The sequence below is a fragment of the Sphaerodactylus townsendi genome, linkage group LG10, assembly GCF_021028975.2.
Source record: "Sphaerodactylus townsendi isolate TG3544 linkage group LG10, MPM_Stown_v2.3, whole genome shotgun sequence".
Taxonomy (NCBI): Eukaryota; Metazoa; Chordata; class Lepidosauria; order Squamata; family Sphaerodactylidae; genus Sphaerodactylus; species Sphaerodactylus townsendi.
The window spans coordinates 82,294,593-82,313,192 of NC_059434.1; the positions used below are offsets into that span (position 1 = coordinate 82,294,593).

The following is an 18,600-nucleotide window of genomic DNA, read 5'->3' on the forward strand; positions in this document are numbered from 1 at the left end:
TGGGGTGATTTTCCTTCCCCCCCATGATGAACTCTGTGCACGTGTGCCCACAGAAAGGGTTCTGAGTACCACCTCTGGCACCCATGCCATAGGTTCGCCATCACTGTCCTACACCCTAAGTGGTTCTTTTGTGGGAAGAAAGGCTACCGCCAGAGAATGGTTGAAGGGTCCACCCCACTGACACAATGGTCTCTTCCTCTCCACTCTTTTCTCTCTTCAGCTTAGGGCCAAGGTATGGCATCTCTTGACTGAAATGAGCTGCTTTTCAAGGGAATTTACTCCCACCTCTTTGTTTTAAGACCTAGCAACATGGTGGTGTGGAAGAACTGGCAGCAAGTTCCGTCTTAGATTATGGTGAAGAGAAGGTTTTTTTGGTCACGCTGCTTCAAATGGATCGGAAAAATCTGAGCAGGCGTCAGCTGTTAAAGCTGATAAGGCCACCAACAACAACCTACCCTGGGTTGGAATATTGGCAACAATGTTTGTCAAGACCCGATGGATAATAAGAAGGGTTGAGACTAGGATTTAATGTAGGGAAAGAGTGGGAGAGAGAGAGAGAGAGAGAGAGAGAGAGAGAGAGAGAGAGAGAGAGAGGCTGCAAAGTGAGCCAACCAAGTAAAAAGAAGTGGCTAAAATATTTGGAAGGTAAAGTATATTTCAGTATGGAGGAAAAGTCACACTGAATGATATGTAGGAACGACCAAGTTAACAAAGACCAACACGAAAATGTTATCGAATAACAAGAAGTGAGAGATAGATAACTCTTCAATATGGAAGTTTTTTTTTATAGAGAACAGATCAAGATTTGGCATTTATAAGAAGGGTATCATAACCCATGGATGTATGATTTATGTTATCTGGAACCGAAATGACTGAAAAAAAGTTGACCCCTGCCTTGAATTCTGACTTAACATGAAAGAACAATTTGAATATTAAGAAGGGACAGAATTTGGGTGGAAAACGAAGTTGTGGTAAAAGACAGTGTCTATGGTACACAGAACTGAAACAGGGAGAGGAGATCATCGACTTGCACAAAATCATGGACGCACTTCAGAAAGCTGAAGAAAAAGCTTAGCTCATTTCAGGACAGCAAACACACCTTCTTCTCTTACGACTGTAAGAAGACCCGCGGTGAAAGTTGGGACAGGCTTGGTTTCATTCTTCTGCTTCTTTATTTTCCAGAGTCAAATTAAGGCTGAGTTTGGTAAAAAAAATCAGGCAAAAATATTCTGGTATCAAGAAAGCAACCAGAGAGCACCAGCTCAGAATCGGGAGCTGCTGATACACTTTTTCCAAGCTTCGTGGGATTTTGGTGGGCACAACCCATTCACCAGAGGAAAATCAGCATATGTCACCTATTAATGCTCAAGAACAATTCATGTGTGGTCACAACCTGGATGCCCATCCCGGCTTATTTCAGCATGTTTACTTCCACATCTGCCATAATCTGCTGACACAATATAAGACCTCAGTGATACCCCTACACTCGAATGGTTATCCACCCAATCTGGAGAATCAGAGCTCACGGCCTGTACGTTTTCTTGGTATTTCTGAAATTGATGCAGCCTTTTAGCAATTTGCTTTGGCCACAAGAATTGACCCGAGATGAATTGTACAACCAGCTCATATAATGTGTTTCTCCTCGCTATCCTGTACACAAGAAGGCAATTGTACAGACACACAAAATACTTGCTGACTGTATATGGTTGACTAAAGTACGCTTGTGTGATTTTCATCCCCTTTACCTGCTCTTTTAGCTAACTTCTATTTTCCTTCTCCTTTGATGTTCAACAACGAAAAAAGTGCATGTGATACAACTCTACGTTGATAGACTAAGGGATACCTCATTCTCCCTTTTGAGTACCATCACAGACATTTATCATGCTACTGGTGGCCACTGGCATTCAATATGGACAGCCATTTTCTCTGATGGTTGGAACTTGCTGCTCATAGACCAAATGGCATATTGATCAAAAGTAGCAAATCAATTCCATAAAATGTGCATTTTTCTACAATATGCATGTGAGATATTGTAAGAAAACATCTGGGAAGGGGTACCAAGAACCACTAGGAACCGGAAGTACATAAGACAGATGATGGACTGGCTAGCCCAAGAACAAAAATGAACAACATCCCATAACACAGGTAAGTCTAAATTGTCTCATACTCCAACCATTCCTGTCTTCCAGAACATATACAAAGCTGTTTCCATAAGAAGAGTTTGTATTTTTCTCCTGTAAGGAGGCTCAAAAGGACTTACAAATTCCTTTTCTCTCCCCACAACAGACACCTTGTGAGGTAGGTTGAACTGAAAGAGTTCAGAGATATCTGTTATTGGTCACCCAGCAGTTTTCCTGTGGAGGAGCAGGGGGACAAATTCCAGTTCACCAAATTCCAGTTCACCAGAATTAGTGGCGTAGCACCAACGAGACAGGGGTCACGATGCCCCGGGCAGAGCCACAGCAAAGGCATGGCCGAGCCGAGGAGGGGGTGTTCCAGGGCAGGCGGTGCTGTAGCAGGGGCGCAGGCCCCCCAGGTGCAGTTTCCCCTTGCTCCGTCTCTGACCAGATTAGACTCTGCCACTTGTGTGGAAGAGTGGGGAATCAAACTCAGTTCTCCAGATGAGAGTCTGTTACTCTTTAATCACTATGCCACGCTGGGTCAGTTTTTTTCACCATCAAGACTCATGCTTTGGTCCTTCTGACCCAATGCTAGGTGGACTATTTAAGCTTATTTTCAGGTAGATAGCCAGATTAGGCTGTAGTACAACAAAATTTGAGCCCAGTAGCATCTTCAAGATCAAGACCATTTCGCGGGGTATAAAGTTTCATGAATTAAAGCTCATGTAGCAGATACCAGTGAGCTTTGACTTGCAAAGGTTTACACCTTAGACATTTTTGTTGGTCTCCAAGATGCAACTGGAGTAGAATTTGGTTCTACATAAGTTTCCATATCTCCAATATCGAATTGCTGTTTTTTGAGGCCTGGATTTCTCCTAGTTCAATATAAGTATCCTAATTCAAAGTTGTTGTGAGTCAGCATGGTATAGTGGTTAAAAGTGGTGGATTCGAATTTAGAGAACCATGTTTCTTTCCCTGTTTCTCCGCATGAAGCCTGCTGGGTGGCCGTGGGATAGCCACAGTTCTCTCAGACCTCTCTGAGCCCCATCTACCTCACAAGGTGTTTGTTTTGGGGAAAGGAAGAGGAAGAAGAAGAAGAAGAAGAAGAAGAAGAAGAAGAAGAAGAAGAAGAAGAAGAAGAAGAAGAAGAAGAAGAAGAGGAGGAGGAGGAGGAGGAGGAGGAGGAGGAGGAGGAGGAGGAGGAGGAGGAGGAGGAGGAGGAGGAGGAGGTTGGATTTATATCCCCCTTTCTCTCCTGCAGGAGACTCAAAGGGGCTTACAATCTCCTTGCCCTTCCCTCCCCCACAACAAACACCCTGTGAGGTAGGTGGGGCTGAGAGAGCTCTGAGAAGCTGTGACTAGCCCAAGGTCACCCAGCTGGCGTGTGTGGGAGTATACAGGCTAATCTGAGTTTGTAAGACACCTTGAGTCTCTCCTGTAGAGAAAAGTGGGGTATAAATTCAAACTCTTCCTCTTGTAAACTTCCGGAGAACTAAAAAGTGGTTCTTCTCCATCTTAATAGGCAAACCACCCACTGGGTGAGGATCCTGATTTTACAGAATTCTGACTCAAAGCAGGGGTAGAAGCAGCTTAGTATCTCATGCCCTGCAAGCTTGGTCATCTGCTCAAATGTCTAAGCTTATCAACACTCACTCAACTCGCTAGCTCGCTTTTCAGGCAACCACGATGTACAACGGGGGCCACTGCACTTGGGTCTCGTCAAAGTCAAATCTGCGAAACTGACAAAACTGACTGGTGTTTTTTTTCTGGGAGTCTAGTTGCAATGCTCAGACAGTAAAGTCTAAAAAAAAAATTCCAATTTGAAATGGCTTGACAACTGTAGAAAAGGCTGGACAGCTATTTCAGTAAATATCTCATTTAGCAGAATGCAGGCGCCCCGTTGTGCACAGTGAATAAAACATGCACACCAAGTGCCATTTGAAGGCATGAGTTGGTATTACATGTGATAAGAAGAATGTGACAAGAACTTTTTTTTTTAAAAAAAGAACTGAATTGATTGTTTTGGTGGTGGGGGTGGGGGAGAGAGAAATACCATACCATTTACTGAAGCAGATCTGTTTTATGTATTGTTGAAGACTTTCACGGCCGGATTCAACTGGTTGTGGTGGGTTTTCTGGGCTGTGTGGCTGTGGTCTGGTGGATCTTGTTCCTAACGTTTCATCTGCATCTGTGTCTGACATATTCAGAGGTGTATCCCACAGAGGTGATACACCTCTGAAGATGCCAGCCACAGATGCAGGCGAAACGTTAGGAACAAGATCCACCAGACCACGGCCACACAGCCCGGAAAACCCACCACAACCAGGTCTGTTTTCTTTAGTAAGGAATAATAATGCATGACTGATTCATTGCTCTCAACCTCACAATGGTTGCAATAAAAACAGTTTGTGCTATTTTATATTCATATTTTCTACAGTATTTTCCCTGATTCAGAAATACAAAGGAGCTCACCTATAGCTAAGGCTGCCAACTCCGCCTTGGGAAATACGTGGAGATTTGGGCGTAGAACCATGCCAGCCTTCAGAAAAAGAAGAGATGTTTGGATTTATACCCCCCTTTCTCTCCTGTAAGAAGACTCAAGGCAGCTTATAAACTCCTTTCCCTTCCTCTCCCCACAACCAGAGGTGGGATCCAGCAGGTTCTTACAGGTTCCCAAGAGTAGGTTACTAATTATTTGTGTGACAAGAGGGGGTGATTTTGCCATGTGATTTTTGCCTTAGTTACGCCCCTCCTCTCAGCAGTAGCGCGCAGAACTTGAAACAGTCTAGCAGGAGGTGCACCGGCGTGCGTGGCAGCCTGCGCCTGCGTGCATTCGTTTCCCGCCCAAGGACCGGCGCAGCGGCTGCGTCCTTGCCACAGCCCCGCCCAGGAATGCCCCACTCCCAGAATGCCTGGCCATGCCCCCGACATGCCCCGCCTATCCATATTGGTGCTACGCCACAGTTTGAATCCCACCACCATGGGAACCTGTTACTAAAATTTTTGGATCCCACCACTGCCCACAACAGCCACCTTCTGGTAGGTGGGGCTGAGAGTGCTGAAGAACTGTGACTAGCCCAAGGTTATCCAGCATGCCTCATGTGAAGGTGTGGGGAAACACATCAAGTTCACCAGATAAGAGTCTGCAACTCATGTGGGCGAGTGGGGAATCAAACCAGGTTCTCCAGATTAGAGTCCACCGCTCTTGACCACTACCCCACGCTGACTCTTAACCACTGCACCACCTGGGACCTGGGGATCCCCCAGAATTACAGCTCATCGCCAGACTATAGAGATCAATTCCCCTAGAGATAATGGTTGCTTTGGAGGGCGGACTCTATGCTACTGTGCCCCACTGAAATCCCCGTCATCCCCAGGATCCACCTCCAAATCTCCAAGGGTTTCCCAAACTGAAACTGACCACCCTACCGCCCGCTTCCCCCACCAGTGGCCAGGGAATACCTTGCATCCCTACTGTCAATTCTGGGGAAGGTGGGGTTTTGCAGAGGCATCAGGGTAAAATGTTATACAGTCCAGCCTCCAAAGCAGCCATTTTCTCCAATGAAACTGATCTCTATAGTCTGAAAATAATTTGTAATCCCAGATCTCCAGCCTCCACTGGAAGGTTGGCAACTCTATATATAACTGATATGCTGTTTTGGGAGTACATCCTTTTAAATACAATCCTATAATTACCTATACATATAATTTTCAATGTGCCAAATCTGTAGATACTTACATCCAGACGTTGGGGCCATGAACAATCAAGAGAAATCTGAGAAAAATCCCAGGTTTGCAGAGAAATCTATATGTTAAAAAAGGTGCTGCTAAACGCCACAAAATGATAGAAGGGCTGCCTGTAGCTTTAAGAAATGAAGGCTTTCGGTGGCTGTTGCTTGGCAATACCAACAGTATTGTCAGCCTTCAAGCTTTTGTTTCTATCAGTAAAAAGTATCTGGGTTTTTTTCTGGGCTATTTTGGCTTTAAGGGAAGACTCATTGGGGCAAGGTCAAGCAGCAATCACTGGGTAACTTACTATGACATGACTTGCACATCTGACCCAAGCCAATTCAGTGCAGTGTACTGTTCAGAGTTTAAGAATGGGATCTGGGAGATGCAGGTTTCAAGCCCCACTGTCCCATGGTTCTCACTGGGAGATGTTGAACCAATCAGATTTTGCTTATCCCTGCCTGTCGTTGATTTCCTTCCGGGGCCCCAGCTGATCTCTTCACTCACTTCTTAATAAATAAATAAATAAATGTGTGTACCTTGGCTATTTAAAATTTCTGAAATTTCTGATCAGTATCTAGGTTAACTTTTCTCAGGTTTGTCTAGTCTATTCATGGCCCCATGTCTCTGGATTTAAGTGTCCACAGATCTGGCTACATTGTTGATGATTACATGATGACTGTGTTAAAGAGAGTATAATCTCAAAACAGCATATCAGTTAACTGGCCTTTATCGTATGACAGCGGGCATGCCATCAAGGCAACACATACACACGTTCCATCTGCCATTTAATATGGATGGACTGAACGCTATCTGTTTTCCAACAGCCACTTCCCATAGGCCAGGAGTCTGCAACCAGCAGCTCTGGAGCCGCATGTGGCTCTTTCAGCCTTATACCACGGCTCTGCGTGGTCTGGAGGTCGGAAGGTAGTGTGGCCGTGTCCCTCCAGCCCTCCAGAGCAGCGCTGGAAGAAAGGTGAGTAGAGGGGCCGAACTGGAGGCGGCTCTGTGCGTGAAGGCACAGCTTTTCGCGTCCCCTCCATTCACCTCTCCTTCCAGCGCTGCTCTGGAGGGCTGGAGGGCCATGCCCACACTGCCCTCTGACCCCAGAGGTCAGAGGGTAGCATGGGCATGTCCCTCCAGAGCTGACGCCATCCCCCCTCTGCCATCCCTGCAGCCTCCATCCCCCCTCTGTCCCCCTGTCCCATCCCCTGTCAGAGGGGGTTTCCCTGCCTGGTGCCACTGCCTCCTGCAGTGCGAGAGGCGGCGGCACTGGGCAGGCCGCAGCCGCCATCCCCCTCTGCCCCACGGAGCAGGGGGCTGCTTGCTCCATCGGGCAGAGGGGTTTTCCCTGCCCGGCGCCTCTGCCTTCCAGCGCTGGAAGGAAAGGTGAGTGAAGGGGCCGAACCGGAGGCAGCTCCGTGTGGAGCTGCCTCTCCGGCTCTGTAGATCTTCGGGGCCGTGGAAAATGGGTCCAAATGGCTCTTTGGGTGGTAAAGGTTGCTGACCCCCACCATAGGCTAACAAAAAGAAAACCTGGAAGACATACATATCCATCTATTAGCTGCTCATCCAATTACATGGGGATGTGATATAGCTTTGTAAGTTTCAGAGACTTTAAGAAAGTTTCTTTAGAAAGGTGTGAAAATTGAACATCTGGTTCTGGATTCACTAGGTTGGCATACAGACCTAAATATAAAATCCAGGCTGTTTTCATCAGCTGGAAAAGCCCCCAATTTTTTTTTTTCACTGAGCAAACTGGCCTTTAGATAAATGCATCTGTTCCCTCAAAGTTCATTGCAACACCTTGTTGGACTAAGTCCCATTCAGTCTAGAATTTGTTCCAACAGTGGCTCTCTAGAGGTCCACAGAGCCTCAAAAGCTGGGCAGGAAGAGCCCCTTCTGTTGATGATTTTAAGAACATAAGAACATAAGAACAAGCCAGCTGGATCAGACCAGAGTCCATCTAGTCCAGCTCTCGGCTACTCGCAGTAGCCCACCAGGTGCCTTTGGGAGCTCACATGCAGGAGGTGAAAGCAATGGCCTTCTGCGGCTGTTGCTCCCGAGCACCTGGACTGTTAAGGCATTTGCAATCTCAGATCAAAGAGGATCAAGATTGGTAGCCATAAATCGACTTCTCCTCCATAAATCTGTCCAAGCCCCTTTGAAAGCTATCCAGGTGAGTGGCCATCACCACCTCCTGTGGCAGCATCTTCCAAACACCAATCACACGTTGTGTGAAGAAGTGTTTCCTTTTATTGGTCCTCATTCTTCCCCCCAGCATTTTCAATGGATGCCCCCTGGTTCTAGTATGGTGAGAAAGAGAGAAAAATGTCTCTCTGTCCACATTTTCTACCCCATGCATAATTTTATAGACTTCAATCCTATCCCCCCTCAGACGTCTCCTCTCCAAACTAAAGAGTCCCAAACGCTGCAGCCTCTCCTCATAGGGAAGGTGCTCCAGTCCCTCAATCATCCTTGTTGCCCTTCTCTGCACTTTTTCAATCTCCTCAATATCCTTTTTGAGATGCGGCAACCATTTTCTCCTAACATCTGGTGACCAGGGGTGCACTGTTTGGAAAAAACTGTGTCTTGAGAACCCAAAACTTCCAGACTTCCTCTTACTTACTGGAGCAATATTAACATTTAAAGACCAACCTTGCGTCCCTGTACAAGCATGCTGCTTGCCTTCTCAGTCCATTCGAGCATTGTTCCATCACACAATCTCTTCGTTTTCGCAACCGTGACATTTACAGAACCACTTAGTACCAGGGAGATGGCAAGAGACTAACAAGTCATACTCCACCGTTGTCCTTGGTGATGGCCCTTCTCGTCTAAAACTGAACTCTTTTTCTACTTGAACTTCCAATAAGATGGTTTTTTTAAAAAAATGACAGAATCATAAACATAACCTTTGGCTCCCATGGGGAAAAAAAATAACACGGCAAATAATGATTACTGGGAATGTAGACTGTAGTCTCTTTCCGTCTCAATGGTTAGAATGTGAAAGCCATGGTTGCTACGTGCCATCTTAGAAGAGACATAGAAGGCAAATGGCTTTTCTAAGGTGGCATCTGCTAATATGTGCACATTCATAACCAAAAAACCAAGCCTTCACATCAGAACAATCTTCATTAATATGCACATTTGTGCAGATGTAAGCATTTAATCGGCCAGATGTATATGTCTAATAGGATAAGGTTTCCTGAATCGATGGTCCCCGGAATGTCAGTTGCTCTATATTACAAGCTTTCAAGCCAAAACCATCCCTCCATTTAGTTGAATTATTATAATTTCCCAGCATTCGTTCACATTTCTGTTCTACTGCTGTTTAACGGGATGAAAAATTCCAGGAAAGGTAAAATCCCCATATCCACAGTGATTGAAGAAGATCCTAAAAGAAACTGTAAGAGGGACCCAGGAAAAAAATAAAAGGGTTTGTACCACACACACAAATCCTTCGGCCAGCTACACAGGAGATGTTTCACTGCAAATCCAATCTATGATGCATGCACATTGATCTTTTCTTAGACGGTGTATCTCTGTATGGTACCATTCTCCGGCTTTAGCCTAGAGTAGAGAGTAGGCTACAAATGTTGAAACATACAGAGGATCTTCCATTGTTCAGATGAGGCACATGAGCACAGTACTATACGCAGACTTCAGAGCAATTATACTTCCCCCCCCCCATTCTGTGCAAATAAAACACAATTTATTTGTGGCTGGCTACCCAAGAGAGGATGAAGAGCAAGATGGAAGCAGGAAGTTGGCTACGAATGAGATGAAGCCGGAATCCAGATCTTGGCCTCACACAGTACTCTGAAGTTGTACGTCAAATTGCAGACTGCAAGAAAGGTATTGAGCTCATGTGTTTCTTTCCACCCCCTTCAAATCGAGAAACTCCCCAAAAGAGCAACCGTGAAAAACAGCAGGCACATCTTCTTGCACCAGTTCACAGTGGAAAGATCCACAGAAGCCAACACCAGCAATCTCGGGCGGATTTGGTTTGGGGGCTTCTGACACATATCGTTAACAGCAATGCCAGAGGTAAATTGTTGGCGAAGATGGTGTTAGCATTGCGTTGGATTATGGCTGGATGAAAAAATATATATCCAAAGACAGTGGAGATGGAGGCTCAGAAGCAGCAGATGCGAAAAGACTGCCAAACCAGGGATGAAGAAGTTTAGCAGTGTGGCTGCTTCGGTTTCGTAGCGTGTGATGAGATGCACACAACGACTCACGCAAGCTCTTGGAGACGCCGGCCCAACACCAGAGCAAAGACACCAGAGCAAAGACAAGGAAACGGAAAATAAAGCACAACGGCCAAGCTGATGCATGTGCTTGCAGTGGGGGGGGGGGGAGAGATCTGGTAAGAGACGAGTGGAAGTGATGATAATTAATGAGGATGAACAGCAGGTCCTGTTACACCAGAGGGGAAAGATCTGAGTCTGTTATGCGAGAGAGAGAGAGAGAGAGAGAGAAAGAGAGAAGGAGGAAGGGGGATTGCCGCAGCTGTAGGAACATCAAGACTAAAATTACAACGCTCTGCAACGGGTGTCGAGAGTGAGAGGGTGGGGACATCATTTCAGAATCATTGTAGGATCTCCGGGAGGCCTTTATGATGAAAATTCCCAAATACGGGGCAAACAATTGCTATCCTGCTTTGTGAGCCCGGCCCTTATGAAATGCTAGCAAAATATTGTCTTCGTTCTGGTATGTGTTAACTAAGGGCTTCAGTGGGATGACCCATGGGAAGAGGTGACTAGTACATCTTAGACACCACCACAGGATTTGTGTCATGGAGAATCAGGCCCACAAGTACCAGGGCTAAAGGCTGGGTTTGCCTCTGTTGTGACGCTGTCCCTTGAGGGTAAAACTTTAGAAACGGATGGCAGCTATTCGTTTACTGGAGAAAAAGTAAAGGGGTTAACTGGAGGGTGGCACTACTAGCTTGAGGATTAACTTAGTTCCCTGGAGTGGGTGGTTCTGGTCATTGAAAATAAATATTTTCTCTCTGTATGGCTCCCTTCTGGGCTCTGTTTCTTGGTCATGCAGGAAAGTGATGGACTTCTGTACATGGGCTTTTATATGCAGATATGTTACAGACGGAGCCTGAGACCAATAATGTGCATATCATACCATTCAACCAGACAACCTACAATTGTCTGGGACCGTTCACCCCTTTTACGTTCAACGAGTACAAAGAAGCATTCCCAAACACTGAAAGGAACAGGACTTTCTTGCAGACATTTGAGGGAGAACTGAGAGCTTTGGTTGCGTTTGGTTGGAGAACCCCAGAATTACAAAAAGGTGCTCACACGATTGGTGGAGGGAACCCTTGGTTTTCAGCATTTCCATCTCTGATGGTTTATCTTGTTTAGCTCAGCTGTATTGGGCATCTTGCGAAGGTTATACCCAAGAGCAATGTGTTGAGTTTGCTCTCTGCCTATAATATCTAGAGAAGGCGCAGTGATGGAAAGGGATTCTCCATGGACATGCTCAATGCTTGAGGACACATCAGAGCATGCAGAAGGGTTCCAAACACAGGACAAGCCAATTTCCCATGAATGCAAATTTCAGTAACGTTGCTGAATTCAACACTGAGATATCGGATTTAAGTCATCATTGCATTTGACCTGGCTATTTTTCCTCGGACAATTGTACATTTCAATTTTTGCCCATCTGTCTAAAGTTGTTCTAAGGTGAGTTCTAAAACTCAGCATATATTATTTTCTGATCAGGTCACATGAACACATGAAACCGCCCTAAACTGATCCATACTGTTGGTCTATCAAGGTTAGAATTGTGTCTACCCTGACTGGGACTGGTTCTCCTGAATTTCAATGTGTTTGTTTTATTTCCTGACCCATTCCCGCCTTGTGGTTCAGGGTAGATTGCAAAGTGGCTTCAAAGAACGGTCTTTCACATTTACCTACTACCTGATCCTTAAGAAAAAACGAACAGAACTGGACTAATAAAAGGAAACACTTCTTCACACAACGTGTGATTGGTGTTTGGAATATGCTGCCACAGGAGGTGGTGTTGGCCACTAACCTGGATAGCTTTCAAAGGGGCTTGGACAGATTTATGGAGGAGAAGTCGATTTATGGCTACCAATCTTGATCCTCTTTGATCTGAGATTGCAAATGCCTTAACAGTCCAGGTGCTCGGGAGCAACAGCCGCAGAAGGCCATTGCTTTCACGTCCTGCATGTGAGCTCCCAAAGGCACCTGGTGGGCCACTGCGAGTAGCAGAGAGCTGGACTAGATGGACTCTGGTCTGATCCAGCTGGCTTGTTCTTATGTTCTTACATTCTTATGGAGATGTTGAACTTTGAACCTCTGGATGCTAGGAGATGCATTGCCACAGAACCACAGCACCATCCCTGATTTGTCAGGAAGTGTGTGGAGGGATGAGGGGAAGTGGAAGTTTTTAAATTTCACACGTTGAAGCATTTGTTTAACTAGACTGTTGATCCCGTTTGGCTTTTAGGTGCTTCACTTTGCAAAATTCTACCCTTTGCCTGTAATCGTTTTCGTCCCGTGCCTTTGGAACGTAGTGGGCGAAAAACTGGAATGAATATTCAAACGACACATTTACCTTCCTAAAGTGAATTCTGTTTGATAACGTCTACCTGGTCTTGCACTTAATTCAAGTAAACATTATCCGAGCCAGCTTGAGGTGTGTGCACATTAAACAGGGCAAGGTGTGAATTATTCATTTCCAGAAACACCCACTGTTTGGGGATAAGGTATGCATCATCCAATCGAGCATGTGTAAAGGAACATCCTCTACGTGATTCAAATTGCATCTCGCGCAGATTAGCTAGATAAAAATGACAAAACCTTGGCATTCAGGAGCCCGATTGCTGTGAACAGTTTCCAATTTTGATTTTCGGGTCAGAATAGCGCTTTCAGGGGAGCAGAAATGTCTCTCCTCTGTCCAAAAAAAAAAAACTTAAACACACAAATGCTCATCTTTTGAAGGGAACAGACTGCTTGCTGTTCTCGCTTTCCATCTCTGTGGCTGATTTAGTGCCAGGTTTTCCTCATGAACACTTATCTGTCCTTCCTAGAGCAATCCCAGTCAATCAGGGATCCCATATGTTATCATCCTGCCAAGCCAACTGGCCACTCACATCAATCTGGGCCAATGGAGCTAATGTAGAAGAAGATTTTGGATTTAGACCCCCACCTTTCTCCTGCAAGGAGACTCAAGGTGGCCTACAAGCTCCTGTCCCTTCCTCTCCCTGCAACAGGCACCTGGCGAGGCAGGTGGGGCTGAGAGAGGTCCAAAGAACTGTGACTAGCCCAAGGTCACACAGCAGGAATGTAGGAGTGCAGAAACACATCTGGTTCACCAGATAAGCCTCCTCCGCCTAGGTGGAGGAGTGGAGAATCAAACCCGGTTCTCCAGATTAGAATCCACCTGCTTCTAACCACTACACCATGCTGGCCATGTTTTTTGCGTAGGGTTCATACAGTGGTGGGATTCAAATAATTCAACCACCGGTTCTGGTGGTGGGATTCAAATAATTTAACAATTGGTTATTTACAAGCAGCATTTTAACAACCATTTTAACAACCGGTTCTGCCAAAGTGGTGCGAACTGGCTGAATCCCACCACTGGGTTCATATCAGGGATCGTGTAACTGTAGTTGACATTACGGAGTCATTTTGCTATTTAGGCTGCAATCCTAAGGACACTTTCCTAGGTGTGAACCCCACTGAATAACCTGGAACTGGATCCTACTTGCTTCCCCTTTGGATTGCTCCCTTGGGAGCAGCAGTGGCGTAGGAGGTTAGGAGCTCATGTATCTAATCTGGAGGAACCGGGTTTGATTCCCAGCTCTGCCACCTGAGCTGTGGAGGCTTATCTGGGGAATTCAGATTAGCCTGTACACTCCCATGCACACCAGCTGGGTGACCTTGGGCTAGTCACAGCTTCTCGGAGCTCTCTCAGCCCCACCTACCTCACAGGGTGTTTGTTGGGGGGTGGGAAGGAAGGGCAAGGAGATTATAAGCCCCTTTGAGTCTCCTGCAGGAGAGAAAGGGGGGATATAAATCCAAACTCCTCCTCCTCTTCTTCTTCTTCTTCTTCTTCTTCTTCTTCTTCTTCTTCTTCTTCTTCTTCTTCTTCTTCTTCTTCTTCTTCTTCTTCTTCTTCTTCTTCTTCTTCTTCTTATAAGGTCAAACAAGTTTATCAACATGTTACGAAGGAACACATGGAGCCTATTCAGGTGGAAGGGAATGTTCCGTAAACAGGGAAGGAACGAAGGGGTAAAAAAGATTCCTTTCAAAATGTTGCAAAAATCATTTTCTTTTAGGACAGCACCCTTCTGAACACTCTTGAGACACTGGAAGATTATCTGGATAATATGCACACTATCCAGCCATCAGACTTTACCTGTAGCATATATGGTGAATGCAGGTGTGCTCTGTGCAGTGTTATCCATGACTATAATCCCTGTTACCCATGACTATACCACTGGTGTTCCACCATTCAACAGTGGAATGAGCTACCTTGGAGTGTGGTGGAGTCTCCTTCTTTGGAGGTTTTTAAGAAGAGGCTGGATGGCCATCTGTCAGGAGTGCTTTGATTATGTATTTCTGCATTGCAGGGGGTTGGACTTGATGGCCCTTGGGGTCTCTTCCAACTCTATGATTCCGTGATTCTTTCTGTGAATCTTGCAGAACAAGGTGCTGCTCTAATTTCACATAGGCAATTATTATTATTATTATTATTTTAGGATAAGATTTTCACACCTGTAATGCATTGGATGTGTTTCCATAAACTGTTTCCTAACATCCCTTGAACTCTCCTTTCTCTTCCTCCTTTTCTCGTGCTTTCCTTTAGTCTTTGCATAGGTTCTTCGGGTGATTTGGGAAGGGCAATTTTCTGCCACTGCTATATCAACTTGGTCCTAATTTGTGAGCGGAAAAACACATCGGAAATGCAGCTCGTTTCCTGGCTATCCCCGAAACATGCCTAGCTCTTATTTCAAATACAAAGCTCTAAAAAAATAAAAAGGTGGTGGCTACACAGAAAACCCTTTTAAATGAACTAAAGGAGGGGAACTGGGGCTGAGGGGTTGGTTTTTGACCTTGGAATGGCTACTTGAAAGACTTATGTGATTTGTTTCCAATCACAATTGAGGCTTTTTAGCTTCGTTCCAATTCCTACACGTGAGTCACTTCCACATGGCATAAAGGTTAAAGGGTTTTGAGGATCAAAATGGGACTTTGGCTGAAGGTTAGAGTTGGGAAACTGACCTCTGGACGTACCAGTTTTGGTTAGGGTTGCAGCAGAAGAGCTGGATTTGAGTCCAGTAGCCCCATGGAGGCCACAATTCTGACGAAAGGAGCGTTGACTCTCAAAAGCTGATACCCTGAACATTGTCTTGGTCTCTAAGGTGCTACTAGACACGAATCTTCAACCCAAAAAGTATTAGAATCTATGCCCTTAGCTTTAAAAAGGGCTTGGACAGATTTATAGAGGAGAAGTCCATCTATGGCTACCAATCTTGATCCTCCTTGATCTGAGATTGCAAATGCTTTAGCAGACCAGGTACTCAGGAGCAGCAGCAGCAGAAGGCCATTGCTTTCACCTCCTGCATGTGAGCTCCCAAAGGCACCTGGTGGGCCACTGCGAGGAGCAGAGTGCTGGACTAGATGGACTCTGGACTGATCCAGCAGGCTAGTTCTTATGTTCTTAGAGACTTAGGGAGCTCGAGATATTTAGTCTGGGGAAGAGAAGGTTATGGGATGACATGAGTGCCATGGTTAAATACTTGGAGGTGGGATATCATGTTAAAGAGGGAGCAAGCTTGTTTTCTGCTGCTAGAGAGACTAGAACTTGGAGCAATGGATTCAAACTACAAGAAAAGAGATTCCACCTAAACATAGGAAGAACATCCTGATGGCAAGGATTGTTCGAAAGTGGAATATGCTGCCTTGGAGAGTGGTGGAGTCTCCTTCCTTGGGTTTTTTTTAAATGGAGGCTGGATGGTCAGGAGTGCTTTGATTGTGTCTTCCTGCATGGCAGGGGATTGGACTTGATGGCCCTGGTCATCTATGATCACCATATGTTTTGACATTAATGTGAATTTGAAAACAGCCAGTGGGTCCAAAAGATAATATGTTTCACTGATGTTCCAAAACTGATTAATATTTTTTAATAATTGTTTTGCTGTACCCAGTATTCGTTGGACTTGGGGTGTAGGCAAATCATAGCCTCCTCCCGTTCTTAAAAAATAAGTGGGCCCTTGACACAGAGGTATATAGACTAAGGCATAAAGGGAGGAAATCATTGTGTTTACCCAAGGGAAGTAGATTTACAAGGAGCCAGTTTGCAAAACAAAACAAAAAATCCCACCCTTCCATTTAATTATAATATTTACAACTTGGCAGGGAGCGCCTTGATGGTAAAAATGTATTTTGGATGGATGACAACTTGCTTTTTACCATAAGGGAAGAATTAACCTGAAATTAACCATGGTCCATTATTAGCTCATTTACCGAGGATCTCACCTTCCTATTAACTTTTGGCACTCACTCCTATGCAAAGAGCATGGGCAATCAGAAAGCGTCTGAGGGGACAACTCTGCGATTGTCCATGAAGTCACAGGCATCTCAGAGTAGCTAAAGGCAAGGCTGCATCCCAGACCCTACTAATAGTTACTAGTGCCTGCCAACTGGTTGGAAGGCTGCAGGAGGGGATATGGAGGGACTACAACTTCAGCTGTGGAGCCATGTATCTTTTTGCAAAAAAAAATAAATGAAAGTGACTGGAAGCTCTAGGAATTGCCGGAAACTCTATGGTTTTACCATAGAGTTTCTGGGCCTTTCTAGAGGTGCCTTACATCAGCTTCTGGGCCTTTCTGGAGGTGCCTTACATCACGTTTGGGTTTCTAACAGAAAGTGGTGTTGCATGTGATGCTGTTGTTTGTTTAAAAAAACAAACCCAAATTCTCCCACTGCCGTTGAGAATGGTGGTGGGCAACTAAAGCATTGGACAGAGAATCCCCAGCCCCACTGGGGAAATGGGACCATTAACACTGTGGAAAAGGAGATTGGGAGTGATCCTTTAGCTTTTGCTAAATGCAAAACCTCAGAATGAATTGCTCACCAGGGCAGATAAGTTAACGTGAATGATTTTAAAGTGAAAAGCATACAGAGGATTTGTTTATGAATAGCTAGAGAATTTCATCTCTTCGATGCCCTGCCACCCTCCCCCAAAAAGGGGCGGGAATCTGTGAGTATAATGAACAAGACATGCAAAGAGCAGCAAGAGGCTTACCCCGGATACAATAAGTTCTCCTCCCAAGTTCTGGACTTCGGCCTTCACCTTGCTACAGATATTAAGCTGGTGGCAGTACAGAGCAATGCGCTGGAGGTACGCTAACAGATCTTGTTTGCAGGCTGAATCAGGACACTACAAATAAAAAGAGAGAGAGAAAACAGAAGAGGTGTGATTTATTACAGTCCGAACACTTGATATACTAGCGACAGCTGTGCGTTGCCGCATCGGAAGCATTCGTTTTGCGGAACCCTTTGGCGACACATTGAACAAAAACCAGCTCTCCTTCCTGGTAAAAGACTGGATGTTAGAGTACAGAGGGACACACCGGCTTAAAAAAAGACCACCAGCAGCTCTGTTTGTCAGTTACCTGATGAGCTGTAAAGCAGACAGAATAATCTCCGTCGCTGTTTCCTTAGGACATGGCTCAATTTGCACTCAACATAAGGCTTTACTGATGCATAATGCACATTTGTTATGGTACAGTAAGGACTACATTTACAAGAGACTTGAGTCTGGAAAAAAACCATTAATAAGGAGAAAAAATGAAGTACTTTCCCTTTTTTTTTTTTTTGCTAACAAATGACAATTGTGTTCTGGTAGCAGGACACTGCCAATGACAGTCTGGCGACACACTGCTTAAAGCAGAAAGGCGCAGGTGTCGTGAAATTTGGGCAAACTAAATTATTACTGGGAAGGTATCAAAATCAATATCACGGGAGAGACAGTTTATTTATTTACTTAGAGCCAGCGTGGTGAAGTTGTTAAAAGCAGGTGGATTCTAATCTGGAGAACTGGGGTTGATTCCCCACTCCTCCACCTGGCAGAGGCTTATCTAGTGAACCAGATGTGTTTCCACACTCCTTCACTCCTGCTGGGTGACCTTGGGCTAGTCATAGTTTTCTCTGAACTCTCTCAGCCCCACCTACCTCATAAGATGTCTGTTGTGGGGAGAGGAAGGGAAAGGAGTTTGAAAGCCACCTTGAGTCTCCTCACAGGAGAGAAAGGGGAGGTAATAAATACAAGTTATTTTCCTCCTCCTCCTCCTCCTCCTCCTCCTCCTCCTCCACTACTACTACTACTACTACTACTACTACTACTACTACCCCTCCTCCTCCTCCTCCTCTACTTCTTCTTCTTCTTCTACTCTTCCTCCTCCATTCCTCCTCCTCCTCCTCCTCCTCCTCCTCCTCCTCCTCGTGGTTTACATCCTTCTCTTCTCCTCCATTTTACCCTCACAACAATAATGTGAGGTAGGTTAAGCTGACAAAGTGTGAATTGGCCCCAAGCCACCCAGCAAGCTTCCATGGCAGAGTGGGGATTCGAACCTGAGTCTACCTGATCCCACTCAGATACTCTAAATACTTCACTACTGACACCTCGGGATGGGAGGAGGAAGACAGTGACAACAACCTCTTAACAAGAGATGACGCGCTGCTATCCACCAAACGTG

The 18,600-nt window shown here is 45.4% G+C and overlaps 1 protein-coding gene across 1 annotated transcript in view; it reads right to left on the reverse strand.

The window, feature by feature from the left end:
• The window catches only part of CTNNA2 (catenin alpha 2), a 542,314-nt gene that overhangs the window by 19,142 nt on the left and 504,572 nt on the right, over positions 1–18,600 (reverse strand). Inside the window, exon 15 of the mRNA XM_048508766.1 lies at positions 17,148–17,282. Within this exon, the coding sequence (XP_048364723.1) occupies positions 17,148–17,282 (135 nt within the window). The remainder of the gene's footprint in view (positions 1–17,147; positions 17,283–18,600) is intronic.